This window comes from Xenopus tropicalis, chromosome 5, assembly GCF_000004195.4.
Source record: "Xenopus tropicalis strain Nigerian chromosome 5, UCB_Xtro_10.0, whole genome shotgun sequence".
Lineage (NCBI taxonomy): Eukaryota > Metazoa > Chordata > Amphibia > Anura > Pipidae > Xenopus > Xenopus tropicalis.
Window position 1 is genome coordinate 32,655,575 of NC_030681.2, and position 20,588 is coordinate 32,676,162.

General features: G+C 41.0%; 1 protein-coding gene across 2 annotated transcripts in view; it reads right to left on the reverse strand.

Moving 5' to 3' along the window:
* Positions 1-10,401: 10,401 nt before the first annotated feature.
* The window catches only part of ugp2 (UDP-glucose pyrophosphorylase 2), a 55,005-nt gene continuing 44,818 nt past the window's right edge, over positions 10,402-20,588 (reverse strand). For both annotated transcript variants that reach the window (XM_012962907.3, NM_001007510.1), the window contains exons 7-10: positions 17,979-18,176; positions 17,004-17,246; positions 12,279-12,383; positions 10,402-10,787 (exon numbers count right to left, since the gene is read on the reverse strand). In XM_012962907.3, the coding sequence (XP_012818361.1) occupies positions 10,680-10,787; positions 12,279-12,383; positions 17,004-17,246; positions 17,979-18,176 (654 nt within the window). In that variant the 3' untranslated portion in view covers positions 10,402-10,679. The remainder of the gene's footprint in view (positions 10,788-12,278; positions 12,384-17,003; positions 17,247-17,978; positions 18,177-20,588) is intronic.

The following is a 20,588-nucleotide window of genomic DNA, read 5'->3' on the forward strand; positions in this document are numbered from 1 at the left end:
TTTCGACCTTTGCTCGTCTTTGAAAAAAAAAAAAAGTGGAATTTATTGTCACAGTGTAAAACCCTTGCCAACGCAGGGTTAAATTGAATGGGCCTCATTGTTCTGTTGTGTGCCCGAGGGGCGCTCGCTGCCCAGCACAGGACCCAGCTGCAAAGGGTTTGTCATTGGAAATAGATGTATGGGACCTGTTGTCCTAAATGCTTGAGACCTGGGGTTTTCCAGATAAGGGGTCTTTCCTTAAGGCTACTGAAAAATTATTAAAACATTAAATAAGCTCAAAAGGATTGTTCTGCTTCCGTTAAGGATTAATTATATCTTAGTTGGGATCAAGTACAGGTACTGTTTTATTATTACAGAGAAAAGGGAATCATTTAACCATTAAATTAACCCAATAGGGCTGTTCTGCCCCAATAAGGGGTAATTATATCTTAGTTGGGATCAATTACAGGTACTGTTTTATTATTACAGAGAAAAGGGAATCATTTAACCATTAAATAAACCCAATAGGGCTGTTCTGCCCCCAATAAGGGGTAATTATATCTTAGTTGGGATCAAGTACAGGTACTGTTTTATTATTACAGAGCAAAAGGTACTTATTCTCAAAAAGTTGAATTGATTTTATTGGAATCTATGGGATATGACCTTCCTGTAATTTGGAGCTTTTTGGATAACAGGTTTCCAGATAACGGGTTCTATACCTGTATTCTCAGCACTGGGGTGTTAAGTGCCTCGTACATAGTCTCACAGGAGTATCCCCCCGAAGACAAACAAGTGCCACCTCTCATAATAACAGGAGCTTTCATTTGTGCAGCTATGGTTCCCTAACGGTTTGGGAAATATGAAGCACAAGAGAAGCCGAGCAGCGCCAGTATCCGCTTCCACGTGGCGCCCTGTTACATACACTCACATACACAGACAAACGCTCACAATTTAATGGCTTCATTTGCAAACACGTAATAGGCATTCTATTTAAATGGGCACAAATGTACATGTATATATTTATATATATGACACGGCATTAGAGGTGCAGGGACTTCCCATGAAAGGCTCCTGTTGTCACGTTAGAAATGGAAGATACTATTCTCAGGTCAGTGCTCAGGTAATTACCTTACATAATTAAGTACCAGTAGCTTTAATGTAGAGGGATACCAGAGAGTTGTAAGTTCTTGCAATTAGAAGATATAGAAAGTCAGAAATAATTTCCATAAGCAGGTAATTATACGGCACATTGCTGAATCTGTTATTTTGGGCTCCAAGGATAAACACATAATGCCGGGTGGGATGAGCGCAGGGGTATCCACTCACTTGGAACAGTTTGTAGCACAGACCTGCCCCACAGCAGCCCCCCATCTGTCTGCCAACGATGTCACATGGATCAGACTGTGCAACGTGCAAAGCATTTTCACAGCTCATTGCGCCAAAAAGAAATATAAACACAAATAGGGGGTGATGAGTATAAAATTGGGTGCCTCTCCTGTCCCCCAAAGTCCTGTTTACACACAGCATCTCATCTTGCTCCGGTTCAGGAAAGTAAGTTCAAACAACATCAAGTCCAATAGGAGAAATCCTATTTTTAGGGGTTGTCTAAATAATTTTACTTCACCTTTTTAAAAAGAATTAAATTGGAAATTGTTCTAATAAGGTTGTAAGTGCCGACTCTGTTAGTATTGGTCTGTGCTATGAAAAAGAATCCGTATAGGGTTCTCCGGCCTCTATTATAAAAAACTAACTACTCTCTTAACCCCACATTTAACAAATATGTTCAACGCACTCAGACTAGGGGAGAAATGTAATGAGGAATCATTAAAAGCGCAATTGTCCTTTATACCGAAACCTCGAAAGGACCATCTTGAATGCGCAAATTACAGACCAATATCGGTAATGAATATTGACATTAAACTATTAACAAAAATTCTAGCAGATCGCCTCAATAAGTTTCTCCCCAGCCTGATTAACTCAGACCAAACAGGCTTTATCCTTAATAGACAGACTCCCGATAATATAAGACGAACATTTCAACTTATACACAATTTTCAGATAACAAAACAACAGGGAATGTTACTTTCTATAGATATTCACAAGGCGTTTGACTCCATATCATGGGACTATCTATATTATATATTGAACAAATGGGGTATAGGACCCCACTTCATCACAATACTAAAGTCCCTGTATCATTTCCCCAAGGCAATCCCAAAATGGGGCCCATATCGTATAGAAAGGGGAACCAGACAGGGCTGTCCCTTATCCCCCATTTTGTTTATTTTAGCAATAGAACCTTTAGCCGAACTTATTAGACAGGAAAAAAACATTACAGGCCCCCAAATTGGACAAATAATGCACAAACAATGCCTTTATGCAGACGATATATTAATGACTATAACAAAACCACTAACCTCACTACCTAACTTAATCCACTTACTAGACACATTTGGGAACATATCAGGACTGACCATTAACCATAATAAATCAGAGGCTTTAAATATAACTCTACCACAGCAGATGGTTAAACTCTTGAAATTAAACTTTGATTTCAAATAGCAAAAATCAAATATACATTACCTAGGAGTTAATATTCCATCCAACACATCAACTCTTTACCGTGATAATTACCCACAACTCTGGAGAAAGGCGGAAGAAAACCTACAATTATGGTTCAAAATGAACCTATCTTGGTTTGGGAGAATCCATGCCTTGAAAATGACCCTATTACCCAAGATGCTCTACTTGTTCCGAACATTACCAATTCCCCTTCCAGATCAAGACCTTAAGACCATGCAGAGGAAAATATTTAAATTTATTTGGGCAGATAAACATCCCAGAATAACCCGACAGACTATGTACAGATCTAAACAGCAAGGAGGTTTGAGTGTCCCACAACTACAAAACTACTACATAGCAGCACAGCTGATCCCTTTAATTCATATGCACGCTCTTAACCCCCCTAAGTGGGTTACTATATTAAAGCATCCATTATACCCAACCTCTCCATGTGCATTACTCTGGCTTCCCCCCTTAAAACGGCCTAAATACCCAGACCCCTTTCTGTCCCATTCTATGACAGTTTGGGATAAGTACAAACACTCTGCTAAATTAATATCACCAACCCTCCCAGCAACACCAATATTTGGAAATCCACTTTTCCCTCCGGGACTTTCCTTTGCAGCTTTCCAATGGTGGATGTCTAAGGGCCTTCAATTCATATACAACTTTTATTCCTTAACAGGTTTAAAGACATGGCCTATGATACAAAATATCTACAATCCACCCCCTATGGAAATTTTCCACTACCAACAAATAAACCACTTTATTCGCACCACTAATAAGGACCGTTCTACTTTAACCCCTACCTATTTTGAAAAGGTCTGTATTAAATACCCATATTCAAAAGGACTAATTTCTAATTTGTATAATTTATTAGCAGGTATACATTTACAAGATCCCCTACCATATACTCAGGCATGGTGTAAAGATCTTAACACCACGATTACTGATGAGAATTGGACCCAGATATGGCAAACTACGGCCAGCTGCTCTAGAAACACTTCTCTGTTGGAAACTACATATAAAGTTTTAATGCGCTGGTATATGGTCCCCTCTCGCCTACACAAGATAAATCCCCAAATTAGTAAAGACTGCTTCAGGAGATGTGGACATACAGGTTCAATGTTCCACATCTGGTGGGACTGTCCAAATGTGCAAAGGTACTGGTCTAGAATATACAATATTATTTATTCGGTGACACAAATCAATTTGAGGAAAGATCCTCAGAACGCCTTACTGAACGGCAAAATACCTAACCTCAATAGATATACTAGGTCCCTGATAAGCTTTATTTTTCTAACAGCCAAAATAACAATTGCTAAATTTTGGAAAACAACCCAAATTCCTATTTCTCATTTTAAAAGCAAAATGAACTGGGTTATGGTTAATGAACGACTAACGAGTGTACTTCTAGATAAGCATGATAAATTCCTGAAAATATGGGAACCCTGGTACACCTATGCTTTCCCACACGCCAATGACCTATTCTCGTTTACTTCCTAAACTATATGATGAAACAATATGGTAGGGATATGACAATGGAAAACAAGTCTACTAGAGGTTTACACGAATCATATTCCCACGGACGCTGATCCCTCTTTTTATAATCTTTCCAATTTTTTTCCTATAATTTGGGACCTCATAGGCACGATTATATAAAGAAAACTGGACTTAATGTTTAAAACCGTCATTTTATTGTTTTGTTTACAAGTTTATTAAGCTGTCTTTCTCTCTATCTATTCTTTGGCCCATTGATTGAGATCACCAAGCGAGCGGATCTTCCCCCGATATCCCCACCTACGGGTGGGCGATATCGGTGAGCTTGAAGTTAAAAAAAAAAATCCGATCGTTGGATTATGTAGGCGGCAATGTATCAGTCGGTTCGGGGACCGCATCAACGAGCCGATGCGGCCCCCAATCCGACTGAATCTTTTAACCTGGCCGATCGATATCTGGCCAATTTCAGGCCAGATATCGGTCGGCCAGTCCGCTCGTTTCTGCCCCTACACGGGCAGATAAGCTGCTGAGTCGGTCCAAGGGACCCATATCGGCAGCTATTATCGGCCCGTGTATGGGGACCTGTAGACTGTGGATAAGAGGTATCAGAAGGGTGAGTGTGGGTCAGTGCAGAATAATGTTTATCCTCCTTGGATACAAGATTGTCATAGGTCATCTACCCCATACTCACTTTGTTCTACACTTTCCCCTTTGTTTCCTCACTGCTGCTGAGCAACCTCTCCTTTCATTTCTCTTTCTGTCCCCTTGGCTGGCTGTATGTTTGGCAGCCTCAGTGCAGACTCCCAGCGAGTGCCTCACGCCTCAAACATCTTCTGCTTAATGAGCTGGAAACTGCAAACACAGACAGGCCGCTTCCTTTTGTAAACTCTTAGCAAACATTTCCTGGGAAAGGGGCTCATTGATGACCATTGCTGCACTACCGCATTGCTTATGCTGCAACTGCGTCATTCTTAAACACAAGGGGGTTGCTGGGAGTTCTAGGCCAGCATCTGGAGCTCTGCAATTGCTATTTGTATTCCAAAACTGAACAAATAAACTGTAATCTGTGCAATGAAAGAGATGTTAATAAATATAAAAGTGTGCTTTTGGGAACATCAGTAAGAGAATGCTAGTAGGAGGCATGAGTGGGCGTATTTTGCCTTTGCTGATGTGACCATGCATAGCATACAAGCCATTTGAGTGTGTGGCTGGAGTCTTTCCAATGGATTCATAAAGACACAGCTAAAAGGGGCAGCACCGTGTGTACGTTATTAACTGAATTAACTATGGGATTAAGTAGAACCTCGACTGTGAGCCAGGCCTGATCCCCAACATCAGTGGCCATCCTCACTTGTGCCTGAACGGAAGCAAATCTCACCAACAATGGCCCAACATTTAAAGCCTTCCCAGGAGATTAGAGCTGTTACAGCAGCAAAGGGACCACCAACTTTTCATTAATACTGTAGGTTTGGGAATGAGATCTTGGACAAAGTGGAGCTAAGGGTGAAGACACACAGAGCTACTAGTTTTAGAGCAGGGATTCCCCTTGAGAAAGGCTTTCTGCCGAAACGTTGGGGTAATTCTCATTTGTGGCAAGTGTATCCGCTAAACCTGTGTGTCCTTTTTACCTGTGCAGTTCTTGTGGTATGTATTATATTGTTCAATTGGTGTACTTTTTGCTAAATTTGTAAATTAAAATTGCCTTGTTATTAAAACTTTTGTATGCTATATAAAAGAGTTTTAATACTACCACAGTGCCTATGCATCTTTTTGTGTGCAAACCCTGCTCTATTTAAAAATATTGTTGTGGTTCCCTGTATGGGGGAATTTTTTGGGGGGGTTTTTGCACCATATATACAATTTTTCTTTATCTTTTTCTATTTATATGCAAAGTGAGTGCCCTCCATTTATGTATATTTGTTACACAGAGCAGAGTAGCAGCTACTTGTCACAGCTACAGAAATAGACAATGCTGATCATTTACTGATAACTGTCTCTCTGTGTGTTTTAGCAGAGGCAATTCTCAGTATTGTCTATGGCAGGTTATTTTCTGGCATCTAGTAGCTGTGACAAGTAGCTCTATGTCCCTTCATCCTAATACTTGAGATCTATAGTCCATCTTCACATCAGGAAATTACATTCAGCTCTCAATATTTACATTAGACCAACAAATGGAAAATAAGAACACCAGGTCCCCTCGTTCTCCCCTCTACCTTACCCTGTGGGAAAGGCCACATTATGTACATGTCAGCGGTGGTTACACACTGGAATGTTGTGCCTCACAGGTAATGACACAGGGCACACAGCAGCTTCAGACAGCACTGCCCCGGGAGCTGGGCAAGTCACACAATCACACAGTGACGGCTCTTCTGCCTTATATGTAGCACTTTCACTTTATTTCCCATTGGGCCTACAGCTGCCACCCTGTTATTATGGCTCTCAGTATGGCAAAATGGCCGCTGCTTGTGCTGTCCCCATTCATCTGTCTTTTCAGCACTTTGGTATGTGGGGGCAACAGTACAGTATTTCTTTGTCTTATTTATAAGAGGATATAGACTTCAAGACACATGTTGAATACAAGCACTGTATTTGTTGCCTACTTGCTTTAATGTGCCCATGAATACTGTTACCCTCTTCCATTTGTTTGTTTGTTTGTTTTTTTTTAAAAGACCTACATTGTGCAGTTGCCCATAGCGACCAATTTTTTTTTTTTGATCAGTCAGCTGTCAGAAAATAAAAGCAAAGATGTGAATGGTTACTATGGGCAATTGCACTGGGGCAATTTACCACCAACCGGCCTTTGGTCTTTTATTCCAAATGTTAGAATATTGGCTAGGGCAGAGTTATCCAGAAACTTGCAAACTTATATAACTCCATGTGTGTGGATCTGTTATCCAGAAAGATCTGAATTACAGGAAGGCCATCTTCCATAGACTCCATTTTAAGCAAAAAATTCTAATGTTTCAAAACTATTTCTCTTTTCTCTGTAATAATAAAACAGTACCTGTACTTGATCCCAACTAAGATATAATTACCCCTTATTGGGGGCAGAACAGCCCTATTGGGTTTATTTCATGGTTAAATGATTCCCTTTTCTCTGTAATAATAAAACAGTACCTGTACTTGATCCCAACTAAGATATAATTACCCCTTATTGGGGGCAGAACAGCCCTATTGGGTTTATTTAATGGTTAAATGATTCCCTTTTCTCTGTAATAATAAAACAGTACCTGTACTTGATCCCAACTAAGATATAATTACCCCTTATTGGGGGCAGAACAGCCCTATTGGGTTTATTTTTTAAAGGATCTTAAGTAGACTTACTGAAAGATCTCTTATCAGGGAAACCTCAGGTCCCAACCATTCTGGATAACAGGCCCAATACATTGTAAAAATTGAGAAGATAGAAATTATGACGGGGGACTGGGCGGAGGTGTCAAGGATTATTTAAAACTTTTTTATAAAAGGTTACAATGATTACTAATAATGAGGTTTCTTCTTATTAATAGCACACATAAGAGTCAGGGCCACAATTTAATACCTATAGTCATGTTAGGATATCTGCGAATCCTGCTCTCTGGAGGTAAGTAAGTTAGAAGCCACCAACCTGTGTTATATTGCCTCAGGCTTATTAAACTAGGTCAGGAACACATCATATGATTCTCAGTAATATGGGAAGGAATGCCAACCTGTCAAACGTGCTTTCATCTAAAATCTCCAGCTTTAAAGGCTGCCTCCTTTCCCATGCTGAGAGGGGCGCTGCAAGGCCTGGGAAGGGAAGTGGAAGGAAGTGGGAAGGGATTCAGCAGGAAGTGGAACAGATGGGCGGAACCATGAGGGTTTTTGGAGAAAAATTCAATAAATCAGCCAGAATCACTACTTGTGTAAGCACATTACTTATTTGAAGGAGTATAATGCACTAGCACATTCTTGTTTTTCACACAATATGTCTCCTTTAAAAGGTTTGTTGTATCCATATTAGTGCATGAAACCCAAACAGGTTAAAAAATATTTTCAATAATATGTAGGATTAAACCTTCTCTTAAGGCATTTCCTTGCACAGTACAGGCCAGCTGTGCCCCTTCCAACAGCCTCTTGCCCTGTGCCACTTAAGGCAGAGTCCGTAACGCACCTTCATTTACCTCGTAGTCAGTGCCGTAACCCCCCCACCCCGCAAAAAACATTTGGAGGGACCCACTCTGTCCCAAGTTCCCCACCACTCACACCAGGGCGCAGCTGGAGAGGGAGATTTCTTTCATCTATAGAGGAGGCAGACCCAGTGGTCCAGGTCCCTCTGCAACCATGGAGTTGGCTTCCTCCATTGTTATGCCGCTGTTTCCAGTTTCCACCAGCCCAACCCTCCTGCTGCTGTTCTTCTAGGGGGCAGCGAATGCTGTATACAAAAGCATATAATGCAGTGCAGGAGGTAATTAGCCCAATATTATAACTGCAAACGTAGGTTTGATTTTAAACCTGGTCCTCTAAGCTCTTTAATAGATCCTCTCTATTTGACTGCGAATACAATTGTCCTTTGATGTTGGCACCCAACAATAACAATGTCCCTTGCACTGCCGTAGTGGGGAAAGCTAATAAAGCACTGCCAGTAAGAGAATGTATGAGCTGAGAGGTTATCATAACTCTGGGAACATCTGGGCCGATGGCTGGAGATGAGATTGTAGTCCCTGCAGGAGTATAACTAGGCCTCGCACTGCAGCAGTGTATACAAGCGAGACATCTGGGTTTTATTACACTTAGAGCAGAGCTGTATAACCTCTCCACCTTAATTCTAATCATTTGGATTCATTGTAGCATTTGGGATCATATAACAGAAAATTCTCAGTAAACCCAAAACTGTCCATTATTAGATGTTCAGCTATGTTTTTTTTTAGCTACAGGGATATTTGTTCCACTGCTGTGTATGTCTATCCAAAAATTCATTTGTTCAGCATACTCTCTTTGGGCTGCAGTACTGCTTTCCACTAAGAGCAAATATAGATTATGCTTAAAGGAAAACTAAACCCTAAAAATGAATTACATATTTAATACAATGAATATATATATAATATACCAGCCTAAAGGTTCAGCAACTTTATAGCAGCAGTGATCCAGGCCTACAAAGTTGCTAAAGTTCATCCCTTGTCAGCAGCACATTAACCCTAAACATAAGGCCAACATGGGAGTGGCTCAAGAATGAAAAGGTGAATGTAGCGCCACAGCCCAGTCACAGCCCTGATCTCCATCCAACAGAGAATGTGTCTGTCACGAGACAAACCTGAACAGCCAGGAGAAAATAAGGCCAAAGTCACTCCCAAATAGTGTGCAAAGTTGGCATGTACTTACCCTTAGTGACTTGCAGCTCTAATAGAAGCCAAAGGTACTGACTCAGGGGGTGACTCCTTCTGCAACCAACAATTGCCTGTGTTCTCTCTTTGTCTATGTGAGTTTCTCTTCCAGTATTCTGTCTCCACACACACTCTACACCGGCAGGCTCATTGGCTCCAGAGTATGGACAAAAATACATCTGTAAATGGGCCCACGGATGGAATCTTTGCAAAGGGCCAACAAATGTCTTAAAAATCTACTACTGATTACTGCTGTTTGCCAACATTTCTGTTACCAATGCTGTATCTTTAGTCACTTGACTAATTCAGGCTCGGAATGGCAATCTGTGGGTTCTGGCAAATGCCAGAGGGGCTGCTGTAAGATTCCATAGACACTCACTATTTATTGGGCTGGTGGGTCTGTTTGGGCCTATTTCAAATCTTGGTCCAGGCCTGGTTCCTTCATTTTTCTACCATAAAGTAATGTACCATTTAAGAAACTAATTTTGAGCATTCTAAAATAAATATATTTCAGACAAAATGTCACTGTAGGATTATTATTCCTGGATAAGTTTGGAGAACACTGAATTACCCCCATACAGCTGTCATCCATCACACCCATTTGGATCTTGTGCAGACAGAACATTAAGCTGGGTGGTGAGAGTATCTGAGATCATATCCCTTTATACAGTGACAGCATGTCCCACTGACTAACATACTCCCTTTATGAAATAACAGCACTACTGAGTCATTCATTCTGTATACCGGATCTCCTTTCCTTCCCTGTACATAAACTTGTCTTACTCGCAGGATAAGAACCAAACAAACCATGTATTTCTTAATCCGTCACTGTCAGTATAGTCTCTTTACAATACCAGTTTCCCTTCTGGACCCTGGATGTCACCATAAAAGCAAATACACATGTAGACTTTCTCCTATACCCTTCCATTGCTTCAAGCCAACCACAAATAAAAATAATGCAAGGACATGTCCCCCCCCCCCACTCACCCCCCAGAAAATAAATATGACCACAAACGTGTCTGTTTGTCCTTTTATTTACTTCACAGTAGAGGACAATATTGCACTTGAAGTTTTCTTGCACATGAATAGATTTCTGTATATACTATGTGTTTAGGTATTGCTTCCAAATAACAAGGGCTTTATCATTCTGTAATTAAATAAAGACTATCGCACACATAGGAGAATACTGTGAGGTACAGCGGGAGTCGGGATTACAAACTAGAGATCTACGTGCCAGCAATCCCTGTATGGAACGCTTGCCTATACTGTACATGATCCATAAAAAATGTTGTGAGCTCAGTGATCCAGGATCCGCAGGTTTCCAGACACAATCTTGTTTTCTAATACTGCCCCGGGAGGTATGTCGATTCTATCTCCGTGGTTTGCAATTATAATCACAGTACCCTAAATGGAGACATGGAAACAGTTACAGGCATTAGGTTCATATATGGGCCATTGAACAGCTGCATCCATACATACATATAGAATGGTATATTTTGGATTTTTATTGTGCTATATTCTATGGCAGGTAAAACCAGCCCATATAGAGCTAAGAGTGGCTAGTACAACTCTATGGCAGCCTTCACACACTGCACTTTGGTTTTCGCTTCTTAAACACCGGATGAACCTTAGGGGTAGATTTATCAAAATGTGAGATTGTAATTTACCAGAAAACTCACCCACATTCTATTCATTCCTATGGGATTTTTACAAACACATTTATCAAATGGTGAACTCTAACTTTCACCAATTGATCAATACACTTTAAAAATCCGAAAAGAATGAATAGAAAGTGGGTGAACTTTTCTGTGGTACACTCTAATCTCACTCACAATGGGCCCTTGAAGATGCAGTACATCCCCTTGCAGTACATCCTCTGTGTAGCTACATCCCAAGCAGCTGTGACTGTCAATACAGCTATACGGAGAGGCAGAAGGGAACAGCACAGCCAATGCTCTCTGTGCACTTGTCCTTAGGGCAAAGACACACAGCGCTACTTGTCACAGCAAATAAATGCCAGTAAGGGTGAAGACACAATGAGCTACTAGTAGCAGCTACTTTTTCACGGCTACTAAACTCCAGAAAATAACCTGCCATAGACAATACTGAGAACTGCCTTTGCTATAACACACGTAGAGACAGTTATTAGTAAATGATCAGTATTGTCTATTTTAGTATCAGCTGCTACTAGTAGCTCAGTGTGTCTTTGTCCTAAATACCCTGCCACCCTGACAATACTGACAGTTCCTCTGCTAAAACACACAGAGACAATAATTGTCTATTTTTGTTTATTAGCCATGGAAAAGTAGCTTCTACTAGTAGCTTAGTGTGACTTCACCCTTATACAAGTGAAATATCTATGCATTGCAATCTAATTATAAGGACCAAACATGGAGTAGCCCAATTCATTGCATTCATATGGAACAAGGGGTGTACTGGCACTTTAATGAGGATCAGTGATAAATGCCAACACTATGGCTGGTAGAACTGTTCCATTTCTAAAGGAAATGATTTTGTGCATCTTTAGCCTAAGCTGTACTATACCTGTTATAAGGCAAAATGACATTCTGCACCTCCGCGTAAAATAATAAGTTCCTTGCCTACTGATCCTGTATGGATACGCTTGCACTGTACTATTTACATGTCAAACTGTCAGGGCCGATCTGCAATCACATTTCTATTTATAAGTTTCTTTGTGGCTGGAATAGTTGCCAGTGTAGATATTTGCACACTGCACTGTATTCTATTGTTTCACTTGTTTGCCCATCCATTGTGTGTGCGCGGCCTCACAGCTCTGACCTGGGAAGCAGCCGCCATGATAAGGAGGCAACACCCACGCCTGAGCTCATACAGGGTGCCGTGTGGAACAAAGCACTGACTAATGGTTCTACGCACCTTCAGTACCACATTCTTCCCAAACGTGACATCTCCGGACACGGTGAGGTGATCCAGTTCCAGCATATCCGGAATACTTTCAAATCTCTTCAAATAGTCTTGTACCTTAAATAAAGAATAATAATATATGAAGTGCTCTAAAGAAGGGGTGCCCAAAAGGTAGATCGTGGTCTACCAGTAGATCACTTTAAAGTTTCTGGTAGACCTCAAGGTGGAATGTAGTGGGATGACATCCCAACACTTCATTTTCTCCCCAGCTTTCGAGTGCGGCTGCTTAAGCCATCCGTCTTTAGTAGTTTCATCCCTGTATAGAAAATTGTCCCTACCAGGCCGCTGTATTTATTTATTCCCAATTCATATATCTTTCTGTGTGCAGACTACAAAGTGGGCCATGAAGAAGGGAAGTAAAAACTACTACAATCCTTTTACATCAAACTTGAAGTTGGCACCTGAATAATGTTATGTGGGGTTTAAATGTGAATTTGGCACTGCATTTATATATTGCTATGTGCATTTGTTAAACATCGATACTTTTTCTTGCTTATAGCGCCAAATAATAGACGTCACACTATTTTAACTTTTTTTTTTTTTTATTCAGGCAAGTTTATTGAGAAGAATTTACAGCAGTTTCAGCATATATACATCACATTATGAGGCAGAGTTACGCAATGTAATAAGGTTCTAGCATAAGACATGTTTTTCAGTGACAAAAATTGCGAGTTATGTTGCATTCGAAAATACATTGTGACTTTTTCATTTGTAACCATTTTCCTTTTCCCCGTTCATTTCTGACCTTTTCCCTCAGGATGTTGACACAAATTACAGTTTACTGACATATTATCTTAAAATGCTTTATTAAAATACCGCCTATATTTTCCTAAGTGGATTTTTCCAGCCGTTTTTCCCATATTTTTTCTTGTTTTTTGGGAGCTCCTCTAGTTTTATGTATTAGATTTTCCAATGTACAAGGAATTCTCCTATTGTACTCCCAAGTTGTTCATCTATGTCTAGAATATCTAACCATGCTGGGTTAAGGGACCATCTCCTATCTGTGTTAGTTTTCAGATTTTCCAAGTTGGTTAGTAGTGGAGCATGGTCCAACGTGAGATGAAAAAGGTGAGATGTAGAAAGAAAAACAGGAGTAGTGTAAATCATTGGGGGTGCAGGTGTCTCCATCCTTCTGTTAAACCCATGCCGTTGTTAGGACCATCAAATTAGAGGGGGTGGAATCGTGGTTGGTATACTTTTACAGAGTCTGTACTTTTGCGGATGGAGTGTTGAGTTAAAGTCCCTTGCACATATTACTTGGGCATGAGGGTATGATGCTACAAAGGCAGCCAATTTTGAATACAGATGTCTGAGAATGGGGGGGATGTATATATTTGCTAATTTAACTGCAGTAGGGTTTAGTAAGCAGTAGACAAATACCTATCACCCACGCGGGTCTGTTTGTATATTAAGGGGTTGAAATATAGTTGATTTCGGGACTAGAATGGAAGTACCCCCAGCATATGTAGAAAATGTGGAGTGAGAACTCCATCCAACCCAACCTGTTTTGGTAATGTAATAAATTTACTTCCTGTTAAGTGTGTTTCTTGAAAAAATTATTTTAGCCTTTTGTTTCCTAATTTAATCCATTACCAGTCTCCTCTTAATTGAGTCATTTAGACCCCGCTCATTCCAGCTCAACACAGACACTCCCATAATTGTAAGCATATCGTTTTACCCGTGACACTGTGCAATACAAGAATTTTAGCTCAATACCGTGCCTTAAACTTAATCATTTGCCTGATTAACATTGGAACTAACAACCCTTTGAACTTCCCGGGCCCAGATACACTTTGAGTTGCACAGTTTATATTTACATGCTTGGTTTTCTATCTTCCCCTTCCCTCCCCACCTGCTTTCGTTGTATAATGGAAGCAGATTTGACCCAAACAGAACTGTTAAACCGAACCAACATGCACTCAATAGGGAGTGCTGCGGGGCGCAAGTGGCTTATCTTCCAGCTTGGCCTGAATGGCCTTAGTAGAGAGTCAGAACAGTAAAAATACCGATTTGCTCCGTTGTCGATGGGTCCTTTTGAGCAGAGTATTGGACACAGCTAATAGGAACCAGGTAACATTCAGGCATATAAATACAGAAGATCTCTGCGCCAATAGTGAAGTATTTTAGTAGTTGTCCAGATAGTACAGTTTCCCATGTGGCGCTAGTGGCCTCCAGATCTGTTGGTGCAAAAAATTTGGCGCCATCAGCGAAGCATCGTAGCGGCTTTACGAATTTGTAACTTGTTAACTGTTAACTTTATTTATTATCATGCTGTTGTTGCAGCCTGCATTACCCTTGTGTGGAGTTTAGCAAAACTTTTTATTCATTATGCTGTTGCAAATGTGAAGCCAAGTTGTAGCCTCCTGTGGGGTAGTGAAGAAGTGGACCTTGCCATCGACCATAATGCGCAGTTTGGCGGGATAATGCATTGCATATGTTATCTTCGCTTCTCTTAGTGCTTTTTTTGACTTCCGTGAATTTAGCACGTTGCCTTTGTACCTCCAGGGAGTAATCGGGGTATATAGCAATATTGACATTTCCAAATGGCAGTTGGCCTTTGTTCCTTGCCAGTAGGAGAATTTTGTCCCTGTCCCTCGTATTTAGTAGTCTGGCTATTGCTGGGCGGGTGGGAGCACCCGGAGGAGGTGGCCGCATAGGGACCCTGTGGGCACGCTCCACTGAAGAGGTAGATGTAAGCGAGTCACTCCCAAACATATCAATAAGCCATTTTTGGATAAAAGATTCTGGGGACTCACCCTCCGCACATTCTGGGAGCCCCAGCAGGCAGATGTTGTTACGCCTCAAGTGATTTTGTAAGTCATCTGCTTTACTTTGCCAGGTCTGAACTGCAGCTTGGAGGTCTCTCATTTGTGTCGGGAGAGGTCTGCTTGCTTCCTCTAGGTCACTGACACGCTGTTTTACTGCCGCGGCCCTTTCTCTTATCTTTTGAATGTCGTGCCAGATGATGGATAATGCCACCTTCACCTCGTCTACTTTCGTGGCTATCAGCCCCGTGCATGCCTCTCTGCTGGATGTTATCTCGGAGAGTAAATCAGTTAGTGTCGGCTCAGCGAGCGGTGCTGTGTTGGAGCCTACTGGGATACTCTCCTGTTGCTCGGACAGGGATTCAGCGCCATTTTGTTTCCCTTCACGTGCATACCTTTCAAGCTTTACTGCAGCTTCTGCTGCTCGTCTTTGTGCTTTATTTTGCCCCATAAGTGCTCTCTGAGGCAGAGGATGCTGCTCTTGCGATGTAGGCTCCGTGTTTGTTCTTTGGTAAGCTTTTTAGGTATCACTAATGGGACCCAGACTCTGGAGCTAAGCTGTTGCACGTCCTCTCACATTGAGCTGGTAGCCACGCCCCCCCCCACACTATTTTAACTTTGGTAGATCTCATGACGGATGCCAGGTGGCAAGAGTAGATCACAGGGTGACGAAGTCTGGGCACCCCTGCTCTACAGGGAATCAGCAGAAAAGTGTAATGGCCGATTCTTAGCAACATTTCAATTGGTCTTCATTTTTTATTTTATACAGTTTTTTATCTGCCTTCTTCTTTCCAGCTTTCGAATGAGGGTCACTGACTCCATCAACAAAAACTACTGCTCTGTAAGGCTACAATGTAATTGTAATTTTTCTGGTCAGGCCTCTCCTATCCATCTTACAGTCTCATTCCATCCACTTTCTGGGGTAAATCAAACCCTAGCATCCAGAAACCCTCCGAACAAATAAGAACCAAAAGAAATGATGACTAAATGGCAAATATCACTGTCTAAAAGTGATAACTAAAGTTATTGTCTTGCTTTTGCTATACGTAAGGAAATCAAATAAATATAATATCAGAGGAGTAGTTACACCTCATAAATGTCTATGGTAACTAATGCAAGCACCCTAATTACATATATTCTCTTAATATAATGCAGGGTAGATGCAGGTGTAACCAGCAAAGGAAAAAGGGCCTTTGGCATTTCACTTGCTCACTGCTTAAAGAGTGCAGACCCTTCCTTAGGGGGTGGCAAATAGGGCAGTATCACCAAAAAATCAAAGTGTTTTAAAGTAACTAAAATATGATGTACTATGGTCCTGCTTTTTTCAGAAAATTATAATTTATATAAACAAAGCTGCTGTGCAGCCACGGGGGCAGCCATTCAAGCTGGAAAAAAGGAGAAAAGGCAAAGGTTACATAGCAGATAACAGATAAACTCTGTAGTATACAATGGGAGTCTGCACAGCTTATCTGTTTTCAATGATGTTCCTGTACTTGAATGGCTACCCCCATGGATTAACGGCTACTTGTTTATATAAACTATAGTAGGGTTTCTGAGGCAAACACAGCAGTTTTAACACTGCAGGGAAGGAACCCAAGCTGTTTTGAGAATTTTCTGTTTAATGACTCCTCCATTAATATGGGAGCCCTAGAGCACAGAGCTTCTTCAAGGCCCCCCCTGGCCTCTGAGGACGGCCCTGTTAGGATAGCTCTGTGCCAGTAACATTTTCAGTTAGTGTTACGTGGCCTTAATTCTACAGACAGCAAATCACAGATACGTATGCATAAACACACATATCTACAGTGTTTCCCAGACCTCCTTACTACATACATGCCTACATACATACATACATGCCTACATACATAAATTCCATTACTTTAACTAAAACCCCAAGAGCAGATGGAAATCTCACCTTTGTGAAGGAGCTTCCCAGTTTGGTGAGTGGGACGGTGGGGAACTCACGCTTCTCGCTCATGGTCAGGGAGCCGGCATGAAGGCTGTACAGGTTGGACATGACAAGCAGAAGGTCTGACGTGGTCTTGACAGGAAGGAAACGGCTTCGAGGAACATTGATACCCAAAGAATTTTCAAAACTTTTAATAGCTGCTCCAACAGCCGTCTCCAGCTGAATAACATTTAATCCTCCATCCAACGTCTGCAAAACAAGATGAGCCATGCATTGTCATCCTACCGTTCCATCTTGATAATTAAGATGCTCGGCCGATTTGGCTGTTTAATAACAATCATCACTAGGGGACATATTTATCTAGTGAGTAAGCCAACATCACTAGTGATGGTGCCCATAGCAACCAGCTGCAAAAGCAAAGCTTTGATTGGTTGCTATAGGCAACATCACAGTTAATGTTGGCTAACTATAATAAATATGCCCCTATGTGTGTGGAAGTCTACTGAGCAACCAGTGCCAGATCTGATCCTGCGTCTCTAAGTTAAAAATCCTCATGGCAGGATGTAAAAAAGTGTAAACCTGCATGGGGTGGGCAAGCAAAAATGCTTGAGTGATGCCACTGCAGGAACCAATCAGGCTCATTTTAATTGCCCACTGAGCCCACAGTGACTCTATTGCATTTACAGATTATTAAAGAGAGTCATAGGGAAACCCAGTCAGTCAGGGCGGTGCCTTCATTTATTTATTTTTTTTTAGTGACTGTCTTTGGCATTTAATTGTTGTTGGAAAGTCTCCCAGAGCAACATTAACCTAATTTGAAGGGTAGAGATTTTCAGCTCAAATGTTCTTGAGCAAGGTTAATGCCAAAATCTAGCCAGTGATTAGTTATAGTCCACGTATTCCTCTATCACTACCTAATGCCACAAGGCAAGCGTTAATAAACTGATACATGAAGAGAAATATAGCATTTTGAATGTTTACCTTGGGATTAACAATGATTTCCATATCTATGGCATTGGCTTCTTGCAGCCTCTTGATTGCAGATAAGGAAATCCACAAATTATTTGTGTTAAAGATCTTAAACTTGGAGACAGATTTAAACTCATCTACATGGGCTCTTGGCACTTGGGCAATTTCCACCAGCCTCAGTTTCCCTTCGCACTGAGTGAGGGTCCCACCCTGGAAGCAATAGAAAGGAACATGGTTATAAAGCAGCACATCCCCCCCCCAAATAGCCACATTAGCGCTACCGGTTACCTGCCCTGAAGACACAATGCACACAAAATGAAAAAAGTTTCTATCTTCATTATATTCGCTGAAATTAACACCTTTCCATATATGTGTTAAGAAATATGACAGAATCGTTAACTCCCTTATAGCACAGGTTGTGGCCATAGGAACCAATAATTCAGATTTTGCATTAGAATGCTGTCTGTGAGGAAAGCTTCAGGCAAGGCAACAATATGGCAGCTTTTAGTCAAATTTGTAGAATGTTCTCACACAGGTCACACAAAATAGGCCCTAGCATTTCAAGAACACAGAGGCCCAAACAGCCCCCCACAGGCCTAATAAATAGTGACTGTCAATGGCATCTTACAGCAGCCCCTCTGGCAATTGTCAGAACCAACAAATTGCCAGTCCGGGCCTGTTCTCAAACAATAATTGCATAATTCCATTGAAAACCATTTCTAATGAACAATGGCATCAGAAGGAATGCGTGGGGAAAGGATTAGGAGGCTTACAGGTGATTCAATTACAAACATATAATCAGAAACCAAGTCATGTTTTGGCACATGATGAGATCTAATTTATAAAGGGATTTAAAGTTACATAGTTACATGGTTGAAAAAAAGAAAAAAAAAGTCCATCAAGCTCAACCCCTCCAAAGGAACCCTAGTGTACAGGGTGGGCCATTTATATGGATATGAATCCATTCCCATTATATTAAGGTGTATCCATATAAATGGCCCACCCTGTATATACACACACACACACTCTAGTAAAATAATATCAGTTTAAACTTGCTCTGAAGCTATAAAAGTTTGTTTTGAAACCATTTTAAATATGGCTGGCAGTTTTCTACTTCTAATATTGGGATTTAGGCTCAGAGTTTGTTTCAGAGCTGCAGTGACTGTGGCTTGTGACCTAACTAAATATACATGTGGCATCTCAATAGAGTGCTTTCCCTGAGAACACTAAGCAGGGGGACATAGGATATGTGTTATGTTTCCTCACAGACAAGAGTCACTAGTGGGGATATAGGAAGCAGTGTTCTCAGGAGGTGCCACACACAGCAATATGCAGGAAATGTTGTACCTTATGTTTTGGGCTTCTGGCACAAGCCCAAGGCAACCACAGCCCTTTAGCAGGGTAGATCTGTGCTTTTTTTTTACTATGTATTATTATGAAATTGTAATGTGGCATTAAAATGCCCATGGAAAATATAATTGTTTACACACACATATTCCAGTTAGGTGTATTTCTAAATTGCCCATGATCCATTCTTCTCCATTCACGTTTCCCACAAACTACCACATCATTATGTCAATCTAAGCTTTGCCATGCACATTGCTGCAAGTAACAACGAGATGGACAAATCTGCTCCTACATCTTGAAACGCACATTCTAGCTTATTTTGGGGGATATCAGTATGTGTTGTCCAACAAACATATTACAGTGTTTTCTACGCTTATTTGACATTTTAACATCACACTGGCATGTATAATAATGCAATCTTTTACTCAACCCTAAAGTAACTAGAAAAAGTGCTTAAATTCAGATAATCTGAAAGTACAGTAGAATTTTATGAGATGGCAACTACCTTGCACCTTAGGCCTAAGAAGCACTTAGTCTGGAGACAATTGGTTCTAAAGCACACAAAATAAGTCTATCTGTATCCTGTAGGGTGGTTATATTTGCTGGGGACACCATGTGAAGCTTAGAAATGGTTTAGAAGAAATGGCAGCCAATGCCTAAAAGTATATTAATAAAGCACAGCCTCTTTTGCCAACATTCAATAAATGTACTAAGGGAGACTTAGCTGCTGGCATGGAACAAAATATAATTCTCTCTCTGAGTGGCCATGGGGCAACTAACCTACCAAATGAAGCTGTTAACACTATGGAGATAAGCTTCTGCAATATATGGGTTAATTTGTGTGTGCGGCACCTCATTGTTACAGGAAAAATTAGGGATTTGGGTTTCCCTGTCTGCCCACAATCTTGTAATATCACAGGTGCAACACTGAGATGACAATATCTCTAAGTAATGTACTGACTCAGATCTGCATGTCGGACAAGCCCTGGTACAGGGCAGGCACGGTGCTCCATGGAGCAGGAGGGAGCTGCTGTTAGTAGTTAGTGACCAGAAATGATGGAGGATTGTGGCCCCTCATTATTCCATAAGCACTAGGCTGTAGCCCTTCAGAGCTACATCAGTTCTACAGTGTCAGATGAGGAGATCTATTATAAAGTACTGATATTTAAAAATGAAGAGTGTATAAATAAATTGCAGTTTTTTTGTATTTAGTAATTACCCTTTAGGATAACTGACATATTTGACCACCTTGTGCGACCACCACAAGACTTTGCC